General features: G+C 54.8%; 1 protein-coding gene across 5 annotated transcripts in view; it reads left to right on the top strand.

Moving 5' to 3' along the window:
- The window catches only part of CAMKK2 (calcium/calmodulin dependent protein kinase kinase 2), a 53,470-nt gene that overhangs the window by 17,116 nt on the left and 13,184 nt on the right, over nt 1-23,170 (top strand). For all 5 annotated transcript variants that reach the window (XM_051837780.3, XM_089323103.1, XM_089323102.1 and 2 more), the window contains exons 2-11: nt 1,794-2,323; nt 9,846-9,893; nt 10,692-10,745; nt 11,265-11,316; nt 13,443-13,576; nt 16,257-16,293; nt 20,070-20,091; nt 20,234-20,322; nt 21,505-21,704; nt 22,198-22,251. In XM_051837780.3, the coding sequence (XP_051693740.1) occupies nt 1,853-2,323; nt 9,846-9,893; nt 10,692-10,745; nt 11,265-11,316; nt 13,443-13,576; nt 16,257-16,293; nt 20,070-20,091; nt 20,234-20,322; nt 21,505-21,704; nt 22,198-22,251 (1,161 nt within the window). In that variant the 5' untranslated portion in view covers nt 1,794-1,852. The remainder of the gene's footprint in view (nt 1-1,793; nt 2,324-9,845; nt 9,894-10,691; nt 10,746-11,264; nt 11,317-13,442; nt 13,577-16,256; nt 16,294-20,069; nt 20,092-20,233; nt 20,323-21,504; nt 21,705-22,197; nt 22,252-23,170) is intronic.

Genomic DNA, 23,170 nt, shown 5'->3' on the forward strand with positions numbered 1-23,170 from the left:
TGTTTTATAAACTATGTACTGATACCCTGCCTGCCGTTTTAAATATTTAAGTTTAAATAGTTGGCCGGCGCCGCAGCTCAATAGGCTAATCCTCTACCTTGCGGCACCGGCACACCGGGTTCTAGTCCTGGTCGGGGCGCCGGATTCTGTCCCGGTTGCCCCTCTTCCAGGCCAGCTCTCTGCTGTGGCCAGGGAGTGCAGTGGAGGATGGCCCAAGTGCTTGGGCCCTGCACCCCATGGGAGACCAGGAGAAGCACCTGGCTCCTGGCTTCAGATTAGTGCGATGCGCCGGCCGCGGCTGCCATTGGAGGGTGAAGCAATGGCAAAAAGGAAGACCTTTCTCTCTGTCTCTCTCTCTCTCACTGTCCACTCTGCCTGTCAAAAAAAAAAAAAAAAGTTTAAATAGTTAAAATAACTGCTGATTTTAGGCTGGTGGCGCGGCTCACTAAGCTAATCCTCTGCCTTGCGGCGCTGGCACACCGGCGGGTTCTAGTCCCGGTCAGGGCGCCGGATTCTGTCCCGGTTGCCCCTCTTCCAGGCCAGCTCTCTGCTGTGGCCCGGGAGTGCAGTGGAGGATGGCCCAAGTGCTTGGACCCTGCACCCCATGGGAGACCAGGATAAGTACCTGGCTCCTGCCATCGGATCAGCGCGGTGCGCTGGCCACAGCGCACCAGTCGTGGCAGCCATTGGAGGGTGAACCAACGGCAAAAAGGAAGACCTTTCTCTCTGTCTCTCTCTCACTGTCCACTCTGCCTGTCAAAAAAAAAAAAAAAAAAAAAACAAAAAAAACAAAAAAAACCTACTGATTTTAACAATCAAGAGAACCCAACTAACATCCTTAGGGGTTCCCTCGAAGGAAGAAAGAATAGGGAAGCCCGGCGTAGGGGGCCCAGGTCCCTGCCCGTGCTCCAGGGGCAGGTGAGCTCTCGGGGTTTTCCTTGTGTTTGGTTGCTACAGGGATTGAGCGTGGATTCTTAGTCGTGGGGTGTGAGGAGGCTCCGGGGTGGGCGTCGGAGCATAGCAGGTGACGACGCTTCTTGGGGCGCCTTTATTGCGTGTTCGAGTGCCTGGGATCGGGTCCTGCCGCTGGTTCCTCTCTGGATTCCTAATGCGCACCCTGGCCGGCAGCAGGTGATGGCTCAAGGAGTTGGATTCCTGCCCCCGTGTGGGAGACCAAGGTCAACTTCCCAGCTTTTGGCTTTGACCGGGTTCAGCCTTGGCTGTTGTGAGCATTTAGGGAATGAACCAGTGCATGGAAGATCTCTCTCTCTCTCTGTTGCTCTGCCTTTCAGATAAATAAAAATAAAGTTTAAAAAACTAAAATAAGGAGATACAGCATTCGGCCTGGTGGTTAAGGTGCCCAAGGCCCTTGGTGGAATGCTTGGGTTCAGTACCTACCTCCAGCTCCCGACTCCAGCTGCCTGGGAGGCCGTGGTGACAGCTTAAGTAACAGTTCCTGCCATCCATGTGGGACATCTGGATTGAGTTTCTGGCTCCTGGCTTTGGCCCTTGTTGGCATTTGGAGAGTGAATCAGCAGTTTGGAGCCATTCTCTTTGTCTGTCTCTGTCTCTCTGCCTCGCCAAGAAAAAAAAAAGTTGAAAGAATAAGATGAGGTACAGAGTCCGCTTTTCCGTACAGGCTCCGAGATCAGAGCACATCGGATTTTGCAAGATGCTTTTAGGATGTTGGCCCGACAGGAATTAGACATCAGCTTGGGCCAGGAGGGGTCGCGTTCCCTTCCTGGTCCCCGCCGGCTCGGGGTGGAAGCCGCTGACCCTTCCTGTCTCTGCAGGTGCCGTCACTGCCGGATGGGCATGCCCCGGAGCGACAGAGGAAGTCAGCACATGCACCATGTCATCATGCATCTCTAGCCAGCCCAGCGGCGACCCGGCTGCCCCCCAGGATGACCTGGGGGGCGGGGGCAGCAGCATCGAAGGCCAGAAGTCCTGCGAGGCCCTGCGAGGCCTTTCGTCTTTGAGCATCCGCCTGGGCATGGAGTCCTTCATCGTGGTCACTGAGTGTGAGCCGGGCCGGGCCGTGGACCTCAGCTTGGCCCAGGACCAAGGACCCCTGGAGGCCGATGGCCCGGAGGTCCCCCTCGACGCCTCTGCTTCCCAGGCCCGGCCCCACCTGTGTGGTCGCAAGCTCTCCCTGCAGGAGCGGTCCCAGGGCAGGCTGGCGGCCAGCAGCAGCTTGGACATGAATGGACGCTGCATCCACCCGTCCGTGCCCTACTCACCCGCCAGCTCCCCACAGTCCTCGCCGCGGCTGCCCAGGCGGCCCACGGTGGAGTCTCACCACGTCTCCATCACGGGCATGCAGGTGTGTGTGCTCCCTGCCTCCCAGGGTCTTCCTGTTGGGTTGGCTGCCCCAAGGGGATTCAGGTGGGAGACACAGCACCCCGGGAAGGGAAGGAAGCCAGCAGAGGGATGGTCCGGGGTCCGTGGCTACTGTGCACTCGTAGAACCAGGGGGGCGGGCAGGCTGCTCTCCGTCGTTGGTGGGGGTGACTGGCATGGGAGTGGACAGAGCAGTCCCACGGCCAGTGGGAGGCCGCAGCCACGAGATGCAGGCACAGGCGAGGGGCTGTGGCGGGTCTCTGAGGGCCCTGGTACCCACTGCTGAGAGCTGTGAGTCCGGCATTTCCTGTGTATTTCTCCGTCAGCACCTGAGGGTGGATTAGAACTCAGACCCCCTCCCTCCACAGGGCTCTCAGGCCTCCCCCCCCCCCCTGCTGCTGGCTTACCAGCTTCGCCCACGCCTGCCTTCATTGTATTCCGGGGACTCCCACGCCGGTTCTCTCCTGCAGTTCTGTACTCTCCCGTTCCTTTGCTTGGAACCTCCCCCGACCCCTGCAAACTTCTCGAAGCTGTCTGAATCCAGTGTGCAAGTCTCCACTGAGCCATCACCGCCTCCCGGGAGGCCTTGCCACCCACCCTCCTCAGGGCGGCCCCTCCCCTCTCTGCCTGTAACCCCCTCCTTTCTTCGTAACGCCCACCATCTGGGGGGGGGGGTGTGTGTTCAGCTGTTCATCTCTTGTCTTGTGCCCCCAGCTAGAAGTTAGCTCTGTAGGGACCCCTCATCACCACTGCGTCCCCAGAGCCTAGCGCCAACGCCTGGCGCACAGTGGGAGCTGGAAGATATTTGTGGAAAGAGTGTTAGTTGGGAGAAGAGTCGCAATCTGGATTGGCTTTATCTTGCAGGGGATGCGCTTCTGTGGGCTGGGTAGAATGTCTGTAAGTGGACATGACCGCGTGGAGGGTTCAGTGTCGTGGGGCCAGAGGGCTGACGGGATGGGGACGTGGATGGAATTCACTTAGCTGCAGGATGGGTCCGTGGCCAGGAGCACTGTGGCCATGGAGGTCGGGGACACTTTGGGTTTGTGTTGGTTCAAATGAAGGTGACAGTCACAGAATTGGGCTTGTTTTTCATGCAGAATAATTTTGTAGCCAGGAGCTCCAGGACCCACCTGGTTCTCTCCAGGCAGGACGGAGGAGCAGGGAGAGGGCCAAAAAGGCATCTGCCTCCTGAGTCGGTCCTCTCACGTGGACCCTCTACCCAACAACCGCCTACCTTCCGCTGGCCAGAACCCAGCCCTGTGGCCAGCCCTGGCTGCGGGAGCGCTGGGAAATGCAGCTCGTCAGAGGTCACAGGGAGAATGAAGACGACTCCCTGAGGTCAGAGGGCCTCGAAGGCCCGGCCATGGAGTGAGCCCCGTGCCCGGAGGCAGCTGCGTGCCGGAGTGGACAAGGTCGGGCGGACTGTCGGGAGGTCACTTCAGCAGCGTCTGGGGACTGGATTAGGAGGCAGCAGGATCCTAAAGGCAGCTCCCCAGGGCCCCCACCTCTACGTTTCGCATCCCTCCATGTCTCAGGGGAACAAGAGCAGCTAAGCATCGACCGTGTGGGGAGGGCTGTGAGCAGGTGGGAGGACAGATGTGCATTCTGACCAGGAGCTGGCTGGTGCCATTGTGAGATCAAGAAAAGGAAGTGGAGAAATGGATTAATGTGACATCATCCATGCCTTCCCAAGCCCCAGTCCCCAGTGATACTCTGGATTTTTTTTTTTTTTCCAATGCACACCAAGAAAGGGCCTGCAAGTGCGAACACCAGGGGTGGGAACATACAGCCCACAGGCAGATAATGGCCTGTGAGCTTGCTTGTTCTGGCCCTGCCAAGGCAGCCACAGGTGGGACTCAACATTCAGTACATCTACAGCAGGTGAATTCTTGAAAAGATTTATTGGGGCACTGTAGCAGTTCCTGACATGCCAGCATCCTACATGGGCGCCAGTTTGAATCCCAGCTGCTCCACTTCCTATCCAGCTCCTTGCTAATATGCCTTGGAAAGCAACAGAGGATGGCCCAAGAACTTGGGCCCCTGTACCCCTGTAGGGGACCCAGAAGAAGCTCCTGGCTCCTGGCTTTGGATCAGCCCAGCTCTGGCTGTTATGGCCATTTGGGCAGTGAACCAGCAGATGGAAGATTTTCTAACTCAAATCAATTTTTTTCAAGATTTTTTTATTTATTTGAAAGGCGCAGAGGCAGAGAGAGAGGGAGAGAAGAAGAGAGAGAGAGAGATCTTTCATCCGCTGGTTCACTCCCCAGATGGCTGCAATGGCTGGAGCTACACCAATCTGAAGCCAGGAGCCAGGAGGTTCTTCTGGGTCTCCCATGCAGGGGCCCAAGCACTTGGCTCCACAGCAGAGAGCTGGATCAGAAGTGGAGCAGCCGGGACTTGAACCAGCACCCATATGGGATGCTGGCACTGCAAGTGGCGGCTTTACCCACTGTGCCACAGCGCTGGCCCCTCAAGTAAACTTTTGAAAGGTAGAATTAGAGAAAGTAGCAAAGGCAGAGTCAGAGATGTAGAGTTCTTCCATCTGCTGGTTCACTCCCCAAATGGCCGCAATGACCGGAGCTGGCTCATCCGAAGCCAAGAGCTTCCTCCAGGTCTCCCACACGGATGCAGGGGCCCAGGCACTTGGGCCATCTTCTGCTGCTTTCTCAGGTGCACTAACAGGGAGCAGGATTAGAAGTGGAGCAGCTGGGACACCACCTGGTGCCCACATGGATGCTGGTGCTGCAGGTGGCAGCTTTACCCACTACACCACAGTGCCAGTCCCTGCAGGCTGCTGTTCAAGTTGAACATTTCGTGTGGCCTGTAAACAATCATCAAACATCCAAATGGCTGTTGGCAGAAAAAAGGTTCCCCACCCTTGGTATACACCAAACTGATAGCAGGGCTCAGAAAGAGAGTTAGCGTTGGAGGGGTGTGTTGGGCACCGTTTTCTTACTGGCACGATGTGCCTGAGACAGTTAACTCTGTGATGAAAAAAGGCATATGTAGCTCACAGCTTTGGAGGTTCAAGTCCAAGATCTGGTGGTTGTGTTGGTTTGGCCTCTGGTGAGCGCAGCAGGTGGTTGTGGTGGAGCGAGTGTGAAGGTGTGTGGGGGAGGTGAAGGTCAGATGGTAGGCAGGAAGCAGAGACCAGACCCAACCAGGATTTTATTCGAAGGTCGTGAAAACTGCATTCTGAGGGGCCTACGGGCGCCCACCAGGTCCGTCTGCTAAGGCTCCTCCCCACAGCGCCACCGTGGGGACCAAGCCGGGACGCCTGGGCCTGGGTGGGAGGACCGACCACTCAGCCTCCCAGGTGATGCCCAGACCACAGCAGGGCCCCTCAAATAAATTTTTGAAAGGCAGAATTACAGAGAGAGAAAGAGAGAGAGTGGCAGAGGCAGAAAGAGAGAGTAAGAGATAGATGTAGAGGTCTTCCATCCACTGGTTCACTCCCCAGATGGGAAACTCTGGGCTCATCTGTGACAAGGCGTGCTTGGTTTTCTGTCTTGTTTCTGCAACAGTTTTACTTCTTATATCACTTAATATTTCCCCTTAACTATGTAAGTGGATGATTGAAGATTTTTTTTATTTGGAAGATAGAAAGAGAGAGATCTTCTGTCTGCTGATTCACTCCCCAAATGGCTGCAACAGCTGAGTCTGGGCTCAGACTGAATCCAGGAGTCTGGAACTCCATCTGGGTCTCCCACATGGGAGGCAGGAGCCCCAGTACTTGTTCCCTCTTCTGATGCTTCCTGGGGCATTAGCAGGGAGATGGACTGGGACAGGTGCTTCAATACGAGATGCCAAGGCAGCTTAACTTGCGTGGCACAATGCCAGCCCCAGTACGATTGAAGTCAAAAAACAAACAAACAGCACTGCACCTCTTCCAAGTGTAGACCATGTCTAGTTTTGATGTATGTCTACACCTGTGAAGCCATCGTCACCAGCAAGGTAATGGATACTTCTAGCAGGCCCGATAATCCACTCCTTCCCCATTTCCCCTTTCCTGGGACGCTGATGACCTAATTTTTTTAAAAAAAGAGATTTATTTATTTATTTGAAAGGCAGAGTTACAAAGGAGCAGAGAGCTTCCATCTGCAGGTTCACTCCCCAGATGACCGCAATGGCCAGAAATGGGCCGATCTGAAGCCAGGAGCTTCTTCGGAGTCTCCCATGTGGGTGCAGGGGCCCACTTGGGCCATCATCTGTTGCTTTCCCAGGTGCATTAGCAGGGAGCTGGATAAGAAGTGGAGCAGCTGGGACTTGACTGGCGCCCATATAGAATGCCAGCTCTGCAGACCGTGGCTTAAACTGCTACACCACAGCGCTGGCCCCAAATCTACTTTTTTTTTTCTAAATCTTTACAGATTTGTTTGCAGCTTCTAGAATTGTATGTAAGGGGCTGTTTAGTATGTGGTCTTGTAACGTAGCTTCTCTCACACATAATGCTTCTGAGATTTAGCCATGTTGCTTGTAAACCTGTCATCATTGCTTCCCACTGCTCAGTAGTGGCCTGTTGAAGGGATGGATCACGGTTTGCTCTTCCATTCACCGGTGGGTGGATGTTTGGTTTGCTTTCCAGTTTTTGACTTTTACAAGAAAAAGCTCTTATGAGCATTTGTATATGTGTCTTTGTGGACATGTTTTTATTTCTCTTAGGAGCCGAGTGGCTGGGTTGTATGGGAGGTGTGTATCGAGTGGCTGGATTGGGATTTGGTAGGTCTATGTTAAGGATCTGCCAGGGGTCAGCGCTATGGCTGGTTAAGTGGGCTAAGCTGCTGCCTGCAGCACTGGCATCCCATATGGGTGCTGGTTCAAGTCCCGGCTGCTCCACTTCTGATCCAGCTCCTTGCTAATGCTCCTATGAAAGCAGTGGAGGATGGCCCAAGTGCTTGGGCCCCTGCACCCACTTGGGAGACCCAGAAGAAGCTCCTGGCTCCTGACTTTGGACTGGCCCAGCCCTGGCCCTTGTGGCCATTTGGGGAGTGAACCAGTGGGTGGAAGATCTCTCTCTTGGCCTCCCCCCTCCCTCTCTGTAACTCTGTCTTTCAAATAATAAATAAGTCTTTTAAAAACAACAAAACAAAAACTGCAAGACCATTTGAGGCCTCATTGACCTCCCGTCAGTAGCAAGTGAAGGTTTTTTTGCTCTGTTCTTGCAAAGCTGGGTCTGGTCAGTTTTCCTGACTTTAATGAACCTGGAGGGTATGCCTTTTTTTTTTTTTTTTTTAATTTATTTGACAGGTAGAGTTAGATAGTGAGAGACAGAGAGAAAGGTCTTCCATTGATTTACTTCCCAAATGGCCGCTACGGCCGGCACTGCGCCAATCTGAAGCCAGGACCCAGGTGCTTCTTCCTGGTCTCCCATGCGGGTGCAGGGGTCCAAGCACTTGGGCCATCCTCCACTGCCTTCCCAGGCCATAGCAGAGAGCTGGACTGGAAGAGGAGCAACCAGGACTAGAACCCGGTGCCCATATGGGATGCCGGTGCTGCAGGCGGAGGATTAACCAAGTGAGCCACAGCGCTGGCCCCGAGGGTATGCCTTTGATATACATTTCCTTGATGACTAATATGCATTTTTTAAAAGTTATCTTTTATTTTATTTAAAAGTGTTACAGACAGAGGTAGAGACAGAGTGGGAGAGGTCTTCCATCTGCTGGTTCACTCCCCAAATGGCTGCATCAGCCAGAGCTGAGCCGATCCGAAGCCAGGAGCTTCTTCCAGGTCTACCACGTGGCTGCAGAGGCCCAAGCACTTGGGCCATCTTCCACTGCTTTCCCAGGTGCATTAGCAGGGAGCTGGATCAGAAGTGGAGCAGCCAGGACTTGTTCCTGGGCCCATATGGGATGCCGGTGCTGCAGGCCCGGGCTTTAACCTGCTGTGCTACAGCACCAGCCTCTAATGTGCATTTTTTAGAAAAGTTTTATTGTATTGATTTGAAAGGCAGAGTGGCAGAGAGAGATACCGTCCGTCTGCTGGGTCACTCCCCAAATGCCTAGAATGGCCTGGCCTGGGTAGCCTGAAGCAGGAATCTGGGACTCTATCCTGGTCTTGCATGTTGGTGGCAGGGGCCCAAGCACCTGGCTCATCTCCCCCTGCCTTCCCAGGTGCACAGCAGGGAGCTGGCTCGGAAGTTCTGATACAGGTTGCAGGTGTCACCGGTGGCTGCTTAGCCTGCATCATGACGCTGGCCTCACTTTTTTTTTTTTTTTTAAGTAGAGTGAGTGCTCCCATCCAGCGGTTTACTCCCTGATGCCTGCAGCAGCTGGGTTGTTCATTGTCCAGTTAGTGAGTCCCAAGAGCTCTTTGTTTATTGTGGGTACTGGGCCTTGGTCTCATAGCTGTGCCCTGAGCGGCTTCTGTCAGTCTGGGACTTTGTCTTTTCTTTTTTGATAACATCTTGAAGAGCGGAAGTTTTAATTTTGTCCCTCTTATCATTTGTTTCTTTTAAAAAAATATTTATTTTATTTATTTGAAAGAGTTACAGAGAGAGAGGTAGAGACAGAGAGAGAGGTCTTCCATCCACTGGTTCACTCCCCAGATGGCTGCAATGGCCGGAGCTGTGCCGATCCGAAGCCAGGAGCCAAGAGCTTCTTCCAGGTCTCCCACACGGGTGCAGGGGCCCAAGGACTTGGGCCATCTTCTACTGCTTTCCCAGGCCATAGCAGAGAGCTGGATCGGAACAGGAGCGGCTGGGACTAGAACCAGTGCCCATGTGAGATGCCGGCACTGCAGGCCAGGGCTTTAACCTGCTGCCCCACAGTGCTGGGCCCCTCTTTTTCTGTCTTTTACTTTTTGTGTGTCATCCAAGAAGCCTTTGTCTCCGCTAAGGCTGTGTACAGATTCTCTTCTCTTAAGTCTTTCTATACTTTTGCAGGGTGATGTCATCATGATTAATTGTTTAATTTAAAATTTGCCTTTAAAAAGTGGGAGCAGCTGTTGGGTATTAAAAGACTTCATATCATAGTATTACATTAAAATCTTTTTAATTAATGTGTGTGTGTTCATTTATTTGAGAGACAGACAGAGATCTTCCATCCAGGTGTTGACTCTGTAAATGCCTGTACCTGCCACAGCTGGGCCAGGCTGGATCCTGAAGCCTGGAACTCCATCTGGGACTCCCATGTGGGTGGCAGGGACCCAAGCACTTGGGCCTTCTTCTACTGCTTTAGCAGGTGCATTAGCAGGGAGCTGGATTGGAAGTGGAGCAGCTGGGACTTGAACTAGTGCCCATATGGGATGCCAGCACTGCAGGGGACAGCTTAACCCACTGTGCCACAGTGCCTGCTCCCGTATGAATACACTTTTGACACAGTATGAGAGCGAGCAAATCTGTGCTGGTGGAAGTCAGGGAAGCGGTCATCTTGGGGAGGGGGTGACGGTCGGGAGTGTTTCTCTTTCTTGATTTGGGTCCTGGTTGTGTGTGTGTGTGTGGAGCCTGTTTAAAACATAGCTGGTAGCAGTTTGCAACTCATTTTCCATGTTTCCCTGCTTGCTTTTCAGGACTGTGTGCAGCTGAACCAGTACACGCTGAAGGATGAAATCGGAAAGGTAAAAGCAGAAGCCAGGCTGGTCTTCCCCCTGCGTGGGGACAGCTCAGATGCGCCGGAGGAAGCCCAGAACGGCCTGTCAGAGCCGAGAGCAGCAGAGGAGCCTTGGGAGGCAGTGTTGGTGGGACGGGTTTTCTTACTCGTGTAGGATTTGTTAAAAAAATAAAATTATTTTTATGTCTTAAAATCAAATGCATTTCTGCAAAACTCAGCTTCCAGAGAAATCTCATGTTGCCATGGTGATGGTCCCATTCCATCATGTCAGTGGGATTCTCCCTGCTAAGGAACTCTCACATCTACTTCTGCTTTTGTCTTAGCCAAGGGACAGTGTCACTGCAGGCGTCAGAAACTCAAATGCCGAAGGGAAACCAGTGAGCGATACGGAAGAGCAAGGCAGACTGGGTGTGAGGCAGTAGAGAGTGGTGAGGACTGTGGCAAACAGCTTCTGGAAATGAGGGCCTGCCGGAGTGAAGCAGTGTAGGTGGGAGGTGGGGGTGGCGGTGAGGTCTGTGGCAGTGTGTTAATGTGGGAGATGAGGGCAACCCGTGGCTCAAGCTTTACATTTTTCTCAAAAGAAGCTGGGAATCTAGATTTTTATATCAGATCTTAATATTTTTACATGTTGGCAATTCAAACTTTGTAAAAAAAAAAAAAAAAAACCAACCGTGAGTCCGTCAGAGTAACGGTTAGCAGGCAGATCTGACCAGTGGGCTATCAGCTTGCAACCTGTGTATTAGGGTCCTTGTTTTGCAGATTCTAACTTGTGTATAGAGTGTCATGGGCATTTCCCTTTACCCAGGGCTCCTATGGCGTGGTCAAGCTGGCCTACAACGAGAATGACAACACCTACTACGTGAGTAGCCACTTTCCCACCTCTCCCCTGCCCTGGGCGCAAAGAGGAGCTCCCTGTCTGGCTCTCCGCGCCCTATCTGGCTCTCCGCTCCCTAGAAGTTTTGTTGCCACCGTTGTCTCAGTTTACCCTTGGGTCGTGTTTGTTTTGTGCATCAGGAAGGAAGTGGTGTGCCCATTTTACAGATGAGGAAACGGGCAGGTGAGGTGATTGGCAGATGTCTCTCACGCCCTTATCCTGCATCCTCCCTCACCTCTTGTCCCGGCTCACAGAAGGTCCCAAGGCTCTTGGTCTTGAGCTGGGACAGCTGACCAAGAACCCCAGAAGCACCTCAGGGTCGGATCAATTCTGGGAGCCCGGCCTCGGCGCCCCCGGGGGCTGCCTGCCCCCCCCCCCCCCGCCGCCGCCTCGTCCTAAGGCTGCGGCGGGGGTGGGGCAGAGCTCAGGCAGGCCTCCCTTCACTCCCCCTTGTCTTCCCTCCCTGCTGCTTAACCTGGTGGGGGGACTCTTTTTTTCTTACAGGCCATGAAGGTGCTGTCCAAGAAGAAGCTGATCCGACAGGCTGGCTTCCCACGTGAGTCTGGCAGGCCAGGGCAAGAGGGCAGAGCCCACCCAGCAGCGTCCCCAGGCTCAGCAACCCCCACCCCCACCCCTGCCTCCACTCCCTCCACACCCGTGCCACCTGGGCCGCCTCTGAGGTCGTTTATTCATGGTCGGCCCTAAAAACATCCAACAGAGGAAGACAGCTGAGCACGGAGTTGCCATCTGACTCAGCAATTCCGCACCTACTGTATACCAAAGAGAGCTGAAAACATGCGCTCTTCACGGTGACCTCCAGGTGGAAACAGGCCCGTTCCCATCAGTAGATGAACCAGTGTCTGTGGCCCGGTGGAGTAGCATTGAGCCATAAACAGGAGCGAATTGTTACCTGAAAGACGCCAGGTGCAAAAGGTCGCAGATGTGTTTCTTTTTTGTTGTTGTTGTTTTTAAAAATTTATTTATTTATTTATTTGAAAGGCAAAGCTACAGAGAGGCAGAGGTAGAGAGAGAGAGAGAGAGAGAGAGAGAGAGGTGTCTTCCATCTGCTGGTTCACTCCCCAGTTGGCCGCAACAGCCAGAGCTGTGCCGATCCAAAGCCAGGAGCCAGGAGCTTCGGTCTCCCATGGGGGTGCAGGGGCTCAAGGACTTGGGCCATCTTCTAGTGCTTTCCCAGGCCATAGCAGAGAGCTGGATCCGAAGAGGAGCAGCGGGGACATGAACTGGCACCCATGTGGGATGCCGGCAATGCAGGTCAGGGCATTAACCCACTGTGCCACAGTGCCGGCCCCTGAGTTTGATTCTTTTTACATAAAGTGCCCAGAGTGGCACAGCCACAGAGACAGAACGTGGATCAGTGGTTGCCAGGGACTGGGGGAATGAGGGGTGGCTGCTGATGGAGGCCGTGCTGTTGGGGGGATGGGCAGTGGCAATGTTCTGGAGTTAGGTAGTAGTGATGGTTACAAAACTTTATGAATGACCAGTACACATTTTTAAAAAGGTTTATTTATTTATTTGAAAGGTAGAGTTTCAGAGAGAGAGAGGGAAAGACCGATCTTCCATCTGCTAGTTCACTCCCCAAGTGACTGCAGCGGCTGCAGCTGGGTTGGTAATGAAGCCAGGAGCTTCTTCCAGGTCTCCCTCCTGGGTGCAGGGGCTAAGCAGGGGCCATTAGCAGGGAGCTGGATTGGAAGTGGAGACGAAAGGAGTCTGAGGTGCGAGGGGTGTGACGACGTGAGGGGTCTGAGGTGCAGGGGTGTGACCACATGAGGGGTGTGATGACGTTAGAAGTCTGGGGTGCAGGGATGTGACCATGTGAGGGGTGTGACGACATGAGGGGTCTGAGGTGCAGGGGTGTGACCACCTGAGGGGTCTGAGGTGTAGGGGTGTGACAATGTGAGGGCTCTGAGGTGTAGGGGTGTGACCACGTGAGGGGTCTGAGGTGCAGGGGTGTGACCACCTGAGGGGTCTGAGGTGTAGGGGTGTGATGATGTGAGGGGTCTGAGGTGCAGGGGTGTGACCATGTGAGGGGTGTGACGATGTGAGGGGTCTGAGGTGCAGGGGTGTGACCACCTGAGAGGTCTGAGGTGCAGGGGTGTGACCACGTGAGGGGTCTGAGGTGTAGGGGTGTGACCACCTGAGGGGTCTGAGGTGTAAGGGTGTGACCATGTGAGGGGTGTGACCACCTGAGGGGTCTGAGGTGCAGGGGTGTGACCACGTGAGGGGTGTGATGATGCGAGGGGTCGAGGCCGGCCTTTCCATCCCTGCGGTCCGTCGTGAGCCCTGCACCGCGGGGCCAGGCCGCTCGTTTCTGGCCAGCGCTTTACTCTTCTCCACTCTCTGTGCTCCTGTTGCGCATGTGCCGTGTCCGTGAGTGAGGACAGGAGGGATGATGTTCGCGTCCATTTCACCGACAGGGAAGTGAGCACGTCGCCCTGGCACGTGGAGGTTGCTGAGCCAGACCCCAGTCACCGTGCGTGGACTGGGGGGTGTGACAGGAAGGAGGGGATTCGAGGCGAGGCTGCGGTGCAGGGTAGAGATGAGGAGGAGCCTGGCTGACGCCCTGGGAAATCGCCGCTGCAGCCCTTAGGAGACCTGCCCCTCCGGTGGCACCTGCGGGAAGGGCCCCTGGCCTGACCCCTGCTCCCTCTGTGTCTCCTCCAGGTCGCCCCCCTCCCCGAGGCACCCGGCCAGCCCCAGGCGGCTGCATCCAGCCCCGGGGCCCAATCGAGCAGGTGTACCAGGAGATCGCCATCCTCAAGAAGCTGGACCACCCCAACGTGGTGAAGCTGGTGGAGGTGAGGGCGGGGCACGTGGCCGCAGGGGCCTGCGGTGGGGCAGGGGACGTCGCTGGCCCAGCCCCAGCTGTGTGCTTGCCAGGGAGGGCCCAGTCACCCAGGGCTCTGGCGTGCGTGCGCTGAGTGGTCGCTGCTGCAGGTGGCCTCACCACGGGTACTGTAGCTCGCTGCTCCCTGGACTCTGCTCGTTCCACGTTGCAGATGCACAAGTTGAGGCTGAGGGAGGCGGGGCTTGTCTTCCCGGTCTGTCCTCTTGCAGCGGCTTCTCTGCTACACGCGTGGGAGGTTGTGCTGCAGAAGCAGCCGTGCGCGCTGTGTGACCACGTGGGCATGGCTGGGCCCCCCTGAAGCCTGATTCCTGAAGGCAGCAGAGAGCGCAGTTAGACTTCAGGGCTGGAGTCTGCCAGCTCCTCCAGCAGCTTTCATCCTGCACGGTCTCAGGACCTCTTTCCGCTTTTAAAACTGTGGAAGACCCCAGAGCGCTTTGCTTTTGTGGGATATATTTAGTAATATTTACCACATTAGCATTTAAACCAGACACTTAAAAATGTGTTAATTCATTTAAAAAACAACAAGCCTATCATATATTAATGTATTATATTTTTATGAAAAATATTTTTGAAAAGCAACAGAAGAGTTTTTATTTTTTTTATTTTTAAAAGATTTATTTAAAGCGGCGCCGCAGCTCACTAGGCTAATCCTCCGCCTGTGGTGCCAGCACACCAGGTTCTAGTCCCGACTGGGGCGCCGGTTCTGTCCCAGTTGCTCCTCTTCCAGTCCAGCTTTCTGCTGTGGCCCAGGAAAGCAGTGGATGATGGCCCAAGTGCTTGGGCCCTGCACCTGCATGGGAGACCAGGAGGAAGCACCTGGCTCTTGGCTTCGGATTGGTGCAGCACGCCGGACATAGCGGCCATTTGGGGGGTGAAGCAACTGAAGGAAAACCTTCCTCTCTGTCTCTCTCTCTCACTTTCTAACTCTGCCTGTCAAAAAAAAAAAAAAAAAGATTTATTTATTTGAGAGGTGGAGTTACAGGGGGGTGGGGGGGAGAGAGAGAGACAGAGGTCTTCCATCTGCTGGTTCACTCCCCAAATGGCCGCAAGAGCTAGAGCTGGGCTGATCCAAAGCCAGGATCCAGGAACTTCTTCTGGGTCTCCCACGCCAGTGCAGAGGACCAAACCCTTGGGCCATCTTCGACTGTTTTCCCAGGCCATCAGCAGGAAGCTGGATCGGAAGTGGAGCAGCCAGGACTCGAATTGGCGCCCATATTGGATGCCGGCACCACAGGTGCCATAGTGCTGGCCCCAGTGATATGGTTTATGTTTCGCTAATTTTCCCTGCTAATATTTAGCCTAATAGGTGAGATCTGGATTCTTGGATCTGTGCTGCCCTCAACCTGTTGGCAAAGTCTCATGTCTCATGGTTTCTGGAAACCCCCTGTATATGGGAAAAGCCAATGTTGCTGTTTCTCTAAAGTGAAAAGTGTTTTACCTTTGTGGACTCTCTGAAAGCATCTTGGGGACCCCCAGGAGTCCCAGGTCATGCTTGGAGCCCCTCTGGGTGAGGTGACCAGGGCTTGTCAGCAGTGCCTGAAGGGTACTGTGTGGGACACTGCGAGCCCTGGGAGCGTGGAGTGGGGGCAGCAGCTCAGCCTGCAGGGCCTGGGGAAGGCCCCTTGGAGGAAGCGATGTTTGAGATTCCCGGGTGGAGATGACGACAGGCAGGAGCGTTGCTGGGGGAGGAGCAGCATGTGCAAGGGGCCGGAGGCCTCTTCAGAGGGGAGGCCCAGCGTCCTGCCTTTGGTAGATGGGGGCCCACAGGTGCGAGGCCCTGGGCCTGACTTCCCTGCAGGGCGGGGCTCTGGGCTCCAGGCTCCAGGCTGGCTTCCCCGGCTCTGCCTCATGTGTATCCCTTTCTCAGAGCCTTTGTGTCTGGGAAGAGCTGGGAGGACCAGCCTAGCCAACGAGCCCGCCTTGGTTTCTTCCCACAGTGGGGAGGCGGCAGCTGCAGGCCACCTCCACCTGTCACGCTGAGTTTCATGATGTCCACCCAGTGCTGCGGGTCAGCCATTGTAGAAGAAACCCAAGGGCACTTGGTTAGCAAGTGGCCCTGGGTTCTGGCAGGGTCTCCCTTCCCCCCACTGCCCTGTGGCATCTGACCTCTGCACCCAAGACTCTGAACCACCTGTTCATTCATCACCCTTCCTGAGAACCTGCTGTGTGCCCAGCCCTGCATGGGGCACCACTGAGGCAGCCGAGGTGGACGCGGCCTTTGAGAGAGAGACCGCGCTGGGGCAGTGCCAGGCAGGCGACGACTCTCTTGCTGCAGTGGTGGTGGGGGGGCGGTCCCTTGAGCCCAGATAGGATTTGAAGTTTGTACCTGGAGACTGGGCCATTGTCCTGTAGGAGATGGGTGGGACTCTTACCTGGGGGATTTCGCCTCTCACAGTTGTAACCCTCTTCCTGGGTCTATGGGACCCTTGAGGACGAGGCTGGGTGGTGCTTTAGGTTCAGGGCCGGGGTGTTTGTCCTGGGCCTTCTGTCTCGCCTGGCAAGAGGGCTGGAACGGGCAGCCCCGCTGGCAGACGCAGGTGTGTGTGTGGACGCTGCTTCTCCCATGCTCATGTCTGCTCTCTCTCCCTCCCCCTGCTCCTGCCTGGCCTCTCTGCATGGCTGTGCCAAAGGTCCTGGATGACCCCAACGAGGACCATCTGTACATGGGTAAGGAGCCCTTTCTCCCCACCACCTTCGCTCAGGCAGCCGCTCCTGCCAAGGCCTGGGGTCTCCTGAGGCCGCCGCTGTCCCAGGCGTCCCTGCACAGATGGCCTGTCCTTGCCGCACCTGCTGGGGGCCACAAGTGAGCGCTGCAGAAGGCTGCACCCGAGGAGGTTACCCAGTTCCTTAAGAGACCTCGTGTGGTCCACACTCAAACTTTACTTTTAAAAACCTTTAGAAACAGTTTAGAAGCTATATCAGATATCAGCTTTATCACTGTGAAAATTAGGAGAGATGTACAAAAGGAGAGAAAGGTTTATAAAAATGTAGACGTTGCAGAAACTCAGAATTTCTTGAAATATGATACTACATATCATATTTATATATGTATACATACATAAAAATAAAACTATTTTTATTTTTATTTATTTTTTAAATATTTATTGATTTATTTGAAAGGCAGAGGCCGAGAGAGAGAGAGAGAGGTCTTCCATCCCCTGGTTCACTCCCCAATTGGCTGCAACGGCCAGAGCTGCACCAATCCGAAGCCAGGAGCCAGGAGCTTTTTCTGGTTCTCCCATGCGGATGCAGGGCCCAAAGACTTGGGCAATCTTCTGCTGCTTTCCCAGGCCATAGCAGAGAGCTGGATTGGAAGTGAAGCAAGTGGGACTCAAACCAGCACCCATATGGGATGCTGGCACCACAGGCGATGATGGCTTTACCCGCTATGCTACGGTGCTGGCCCCTATTTATTTTTATTTGAGAGGCAAAGAGAGAAAGAGAGGGGCAGATTGACAGAGTGCCCCAAATTCCTGTAACAGCCTGGGGTGGCCACACTGAAGCCAGAAGCCAGGAACTCTATTTGGGTCTCCCGCATGGGTGGCAGGAGCCCAAGTACTTGAGCCATCACCTGCCTCCCAGGGTGCACAGTAGCAGGAAGCTGGTATCAGAGCGGAGCTGGGACGTGAGCCCAGGCCCTCCAGCAGGGATGCAGGCGTCCCAAGTGCAGTGTTGGTCACTACGCCATGCACCTGCCCCTTATCATTTGAAGTATGTGGTGATTTTTGGGGGGTACTTGGAAACCATTTTACACCTTTTATTTGGATGTGGTTTAGCGCTGTGTGAGGAAGTTATAACCAGCAGTGATGTCACGGACATCAGCACCCTGGCCAAGGCTGAAAAGCTAAAAACTGAGTCGACTTAAAGGAAAAGCATTCGATGAATAAGAATGTATGTAGCGTATCGGAATGTCCAGGCTGTAAACGTGGTGGACAGGCGAGGGAAATCCAGCGAAAACCGCAGGAGGCCAGCAGTCGTTTGGGGCCAGAGTGACAGTCCTGGCAACCACGAGTGGCCGTGGGCTGCTCCTGAAGTTTCCGTCCAACAGATGCTGCAGTCTGGTCCAGATCTGTCAGGGGCCAGACCCCACGGTCCCTGCCCCGAGTACAGTCAAGTCCGCCCAGCGGTGGTTTGGCCAAGCCGGGCGGTCCCCTAAGATCAGGGTGGATAGAACTTCCTCAGTCCAGTGACCGGCTCATGGCGCAGGCGTTACTCATGGTCATGCCAGGGCAGCCGGCGGCCGTGTGAGAGCACCTGCAGATGACCACTGTGCGTGGTATTCTAGAGGGCACCCTGTTAACAACAGGTCGCCTCTGCCAGCAGTGGCCCCACTCACACGCCTGGCATTTATGGTGCTTCTTGATAACATCAGATGGCCACTGTGCAGGATGACCGGTGCCTACCAGGGTTGTGTGAGGTCACAAAGATGGGGCCGCCTAGTGGGAACACTTTTGCTGAGCAGTGCACGGCCCCTGTTCTGTGCAGGGCCCGAGGAGGACAGCTCTGAAAAAACAAAAGCAAAACCTGAGCCTGGCAGGAGGAGCCGGGAGCTCCAGGTTAGGAGTGGAAACTCCTTGGAGGATGCCTCGCCGAGGTGACGTGGGGTGGACAGTGGGGATGGGGCGGCAGAGGGCACTTTTTTTTTTTTAAATGTTTATTTATTTATTTGAAAGAGTTACACAGAGGGAGGAGGAGTTACACAGAGATAGAGAGAGAAAGAGAGACAGAGAGAGAGAGAGAGGTCTTCCATCTCCTGGTCACTGCCCAACTGGCCGGAATGGCCAGAGCTGTGCCGATTTGAAGCCAGGAGCCTACTCTGGTCTCCCACACCGGTGCAGGGGCCCAAGGAGTTGGGCCATCTTCTACTGCTTTCCCAGGCCATAGCAGAGAGCTGGATCAGAAGTAGAGCAGCTGGGTCTCAAACCAGCGCCCATATGGGATGCCATCACTGCAGGCGGCAGCTTTACCCGCTACGCCACAGCGCCGGTCCCGAGGGTACTTTTTATATACCATTGTAAGACTTTGGCTTTGACTCTGAGCTGGGAGTGGAAGAACACGCCCAGGACAGGCGTGTTCCCATGTCCCAAAGCAGAATGCCTGGGTTCAAGTCCTGACTTCACTGTTAGTCCCAGCTTCCAGCTCAGCCACACCCTGGAAGGCAGTGGGTGGTGGCTCAAGTGGTTGGGTTCCTGCCACCCATGTGGGAGACCTGGATTGAGTTCTTTTTTTTTTTTTTTTTTAATCATGATTTATTTATTTATTTGAAAGAGTTACACAGAGAGAGGAGAGGCAGAGAGAGAGGTCTTCAATCAGCTGATTAACTCTACAGTTGGCCACAAAGGTCAGAGCTGTGCCGATCTGAAGCCAGGAGCCAGGAGTTTCCTCCAGGTCTCCCACGTGGGTGCAGGGGCCCAAGCACCTGGGCCATTTTCCACTGCCTTCCCAGGCCATAGCAGAGAGCTGGATTGGAAATGGAACAGCCGAGACTCAAACTGGCGCCCATGTGGGATGCCAACACTGCAGGTGTGGCTTTACCCGCTGTGCCACAGCGCTGGCCTCGGGATTGAATTCTTAGCTACAGAGTTTGGCCTGGCCCAGTTCTGGCCATTGTGGGCATCTGGGGAGTAAACCAGCAGGTGACAGATCTGTCTCAGAGTGCCTCTCTGCCTTTTACATACAACTAAAATTAATTAAAAAGATAAAAAACTAAAGAACATGACGCAGATTCAGAGAGGAGGTTCCTAAGCTCTTGGAGCCAGCAGCTTCCTGGCCGGAGGTCTCCGTCCTCGAGGTGGCTGACGGCTGTGTGTGTGCCGGGGACGGACAGGCTGGTGCGTGGGGCCGGCTGGCAGGGCTCAGGAAGGGCTTTATAAGCACAGGCCTGACCCTCAAAGGGTAGACGTTCCGCCTGTCTTCCCGGAGGTGAATTTTCACCCACCCCTTAGCCCCCAGAGTGGTGGCTGCACAGAGGCCTGTTGCCACAGGTGGGCCAGCTTCTCCCTGCCGAGGGATTTGGGTGCGTGGGTGGGTGGCAGGAAGGTGGAGACACTCAGGCTGCTTGCAGGCTAAGACAAATCATCCAGGCAGGGGAGGCCAGGGCTTCTGACCGCAGCCCAGGGCAGCAGCGGATCTGCGCTGCCTTAGGCGTACAGTGCCCGAGGGCCTGGGTGAGGCCAGAGGACGACCCCTTTCGGCATCAGTCCTGCCGTGTTTTCTTTGGCCAGTTTTGAGCACCAGAGGAAAAGCCGGGCTGCAGTTCTGGGAGCATCAGAAACCTCTGGTCCTTAGCAGAGCAGGACCTCACACAGCCTGGGCTGGGCGGGCGGTTCCCGTCCTCGGTTCCGTCCTTGGCCCCATGCTGTTTCTAGAGGCGGTGGGGGCGGGGAGGGAGATGAGCTTCCTCTTCCCCAGGGTGACTTTTTGCCCCCTTCCCTTCTCTGCAGTGTTCGAATTGGTCAACCAAGGGTGAGTGTCCAGCCCCTCAGCGTGTGAAGCCAGAAACCTTCTGAGCGGCAAAGCCCAGGGAGGCGGCGCCAGCCCCCAGACAGGGAGAGAGGGCGGGGCTGGGGGCGGCGGCTTGCAGTGCATGTGGGTGTCAACCCTGCAGGCCCGTGATGGAAGTGCCCACCCTCAAGCCACTGTCTGAAGACCAGGCCCGGTTTTACTTCCAGGATCTGATCAAAGGCATCGAGTACCGTAAGCGGGGCCTGGGGGAGGATGGCAGGGGGGCAGGGTGTTGGTGGGTGGAAAGCGGAATGTGTCCCGTTTTCCTCGTGGAGCGCGGGCCTTGGGTGGGCAGCAGGGCTGTGTGAGGCTGGGCAGGGACAGCTGCAGAAGCCAGCCTGGGGCTCTGCCCTGGGGGACAGGAGGAGTGGCGACAGCGACCCTCGACCCCGGGGCTCGCTGTGGGTGCCAGGCACTGTCAGGAGCCCTGTGGGCTTCACCTTGCTCTTCCCAGTAGCCCTGGGACGGGGAACCTGTTAACCTCTTGTCACTTTAGTTTCCTCATCTGTGAAACGGGGAAACAGTATCTCTCACCGGGACTGACAGCGGCCAGCTGGCACCAGTAGTTCTGACTGACAGGTGTTTTTTTCTGCTTCTGGTTGTCAAATATTTGGATTCCTGCCCCTGTGCATCACGTGTGATTATTGTGAGGTTTACTTGGGATAGAAGTGAGACACTTAGCATAGGTCAAGGCCCCAGACTGAGTGCTGCTCCAGTTTTTTCTTTAAAGATTTATTTATTTGTTTGAGAGGCAGAGTTACAGACAGAGAGAGAGGTCTTCCATCTGCTGGTTCACTCCCCAAATGGCCACAACATCCAGAGCTGGGCCAACCTGAAGCCGGGTCTCCCACGTGGGTGCAAGGGCCCAAGCACTTGGGCCATCCTCTAGTGCTTTCCCAGGCACATTAGCAGGGAGCTGGATTGGGAAGTGGAGCAGCCAGGACTCAAACCAGTGCCCATGCAGGCTGCTGGTGCCGCAGGCAGAGGCTTAATCTGCTACGGCACAGTGCCAGCCCCTGGATACTGCTCTCACTGATAACCATCACCTGCACGTCACCATCCTCCCTTAAATAGTCTCTGGGCTGCCACTGGGAGCCAAGCTCCACAGCCGCTCCCGTGCACGGTGGCCTATGACTCAGACGTTGACCGTTAGGATTTGCTGTTGGCAGCTGGGTCTCACTCGTCAGGTTTGAGAACGTAGGAACTTGCCCGAAGGCACTGTTTTGCCTTTCCTTTCGGAGCACATAGGTGCCCGGCAGGTTTAGGGAGAGGGTGTTGAGGAAGGCCTGAGGCTCCACGGCGGGGACCCTGCTGTTGCTGTGGGCCCTGTGGCCACGTGGCGATCCTCACGGGGCTCTGCCGCTGTCGCCCCAGTGCACTACCAGAAGATCATCCACCGAGACATCAAGCCTTCCAACCTGCTGGTCGGAGAAGACGGGCACATCAAGATCGCCGACTTCGGCGTGAGCAATGAGTTCAAGGGCAGCGACGCACTGCTGTCCAACACCGTGGGCACGCCCGCCTTCATGGCGCCCGAGTCCCTCTCGGAGACCCGCAAGATCTTCTCCGGGAAGGTGGGTGCCGACCTGCCCAAGGCACTGGGTGCTGCCTGCTCCAGTGCCTGTCAAACAGCAAGTCCCGCAGGTCGTTTACCTGGGGAGTGGGTACCTTGGGCTTTGGGCCTGGGACGGGAATCTGTCCGTCTCCGTCTTTCAGCTCTGCTTTCCTCCTCAGCCGCTCCGGGCCACTTTGTGTCAGTTTACTGGCCGCGGGAGCATTCCTCTTGGAGAATTGCTCCTGCAGGAACCCTGGGATTGATTCTGATTGGCCCAGTGCAGGTCACGTGTCCATCCTTGAGCCAGTCACTGGCTAGGGGAAGTAGTGTTCTCACTGGCCAGGCCTGGGTCATGTGCCTACTCTGGAGGTGAAGGGACACCGTGACTTTAGGGCTGGGACTGAGTGAGTTCCCCAAAGGGAAGCTGGGGGATGGGACGCTGGGCAGACCGAGGTGGTCATGCCCGTGACTGCCACTTGCCCTCTCACGCACAGCTCTCTCTCCTTGTGCAGGCTCTGGACGTGTGGGCCATGGGTGTGACGCTGTACTGCTTTGTCTTTGGCCAGGTAACAGGGTGGGGTATCCCCCTCCCAAGCACTCCTGGGTGTCCCCCTGTTGATATTCACCCTGGCGTTGAGCCAGTGACAGACTCATTTGAAAGTCCTATTATTTTATTTCCACAGATAGTTCTGAAAATGAAAAAGGACACCTTCCAAAATTTGTGTATCTTTTCAGGAGACTCCCATCTGTGGCAAAACGATCTGTTAGAAGGATTGGCAGGGCTCTGGAGGTTATAAATAGTTGATAAAGTCAGGAAAAGGCATCAAACGCGCCGCCTCTGCCCATTCCTGAGCCTGAGACAGACATCACTAATCAATAAGTTCACTCTTCCCTCCTGAGCCTGATACTGCTTTGATGTTCTTTCCACTAAGGTGTTCCTAGGTGCCGTTGTTGGAGAGATAGGATTGATCATGGATATTAACGTCCACTTAGCATCATTGATTTGGGGGAGTGCTGTTTTGACTTTTCGTTCTTTTGTTCTTGTTTCAATAGTGTTGATATATTTAGAGACTTTTTAACTCTGAAGCTTAGTTTGATTATGTATGTGATAAAGGTATAGATTTTTTTCCCTTTCGTGAGTTTGTGTTCCGATTGAGGGAAGTTTAAGAGACTGGTCCCCTGAAAAACTAAGGGGGATTATAACCGTGCACTCAGCATTTGGTTTGAAAGCATTTCAGTCTCACAACAGAGAATGGTCAGACCCTGCACCTGGATTCTACTGAGGTGGACATTTGGCCATGCTTGCTTTACGGCGTGCCTGTCTGCTCTTCTCTCCACCCCTCCTCTCATTTATTGTATTTGTCTTTTTAAAGATTTTTTTTATTTGAAATGCAGAGTGACAGAGAATCTTCCATCCACTGCTTCACTCCCCACAGGACTGCAATGGCAGGGGCTGGGCCAGGCTGCAGCTGGGGGCCTGGAATT

The sequence above is a fragment of the Oryctolagus cuniculus genome, chromosome 21, assembly GCF_051225735.1.
Source record: "Oryctolagus cuniculus isolate XC-2025 breed Fujian yellow rabbit chromosome 21, ASM5122573v1, whole genome shotgun sequence".
Taxonomy (NCBI): Eukaryota; Metazoa; Chordata; class Mammalia; order Lagomorpha; family Leporidae; genus Oryctolagus; species Oryctolagus cuniculus.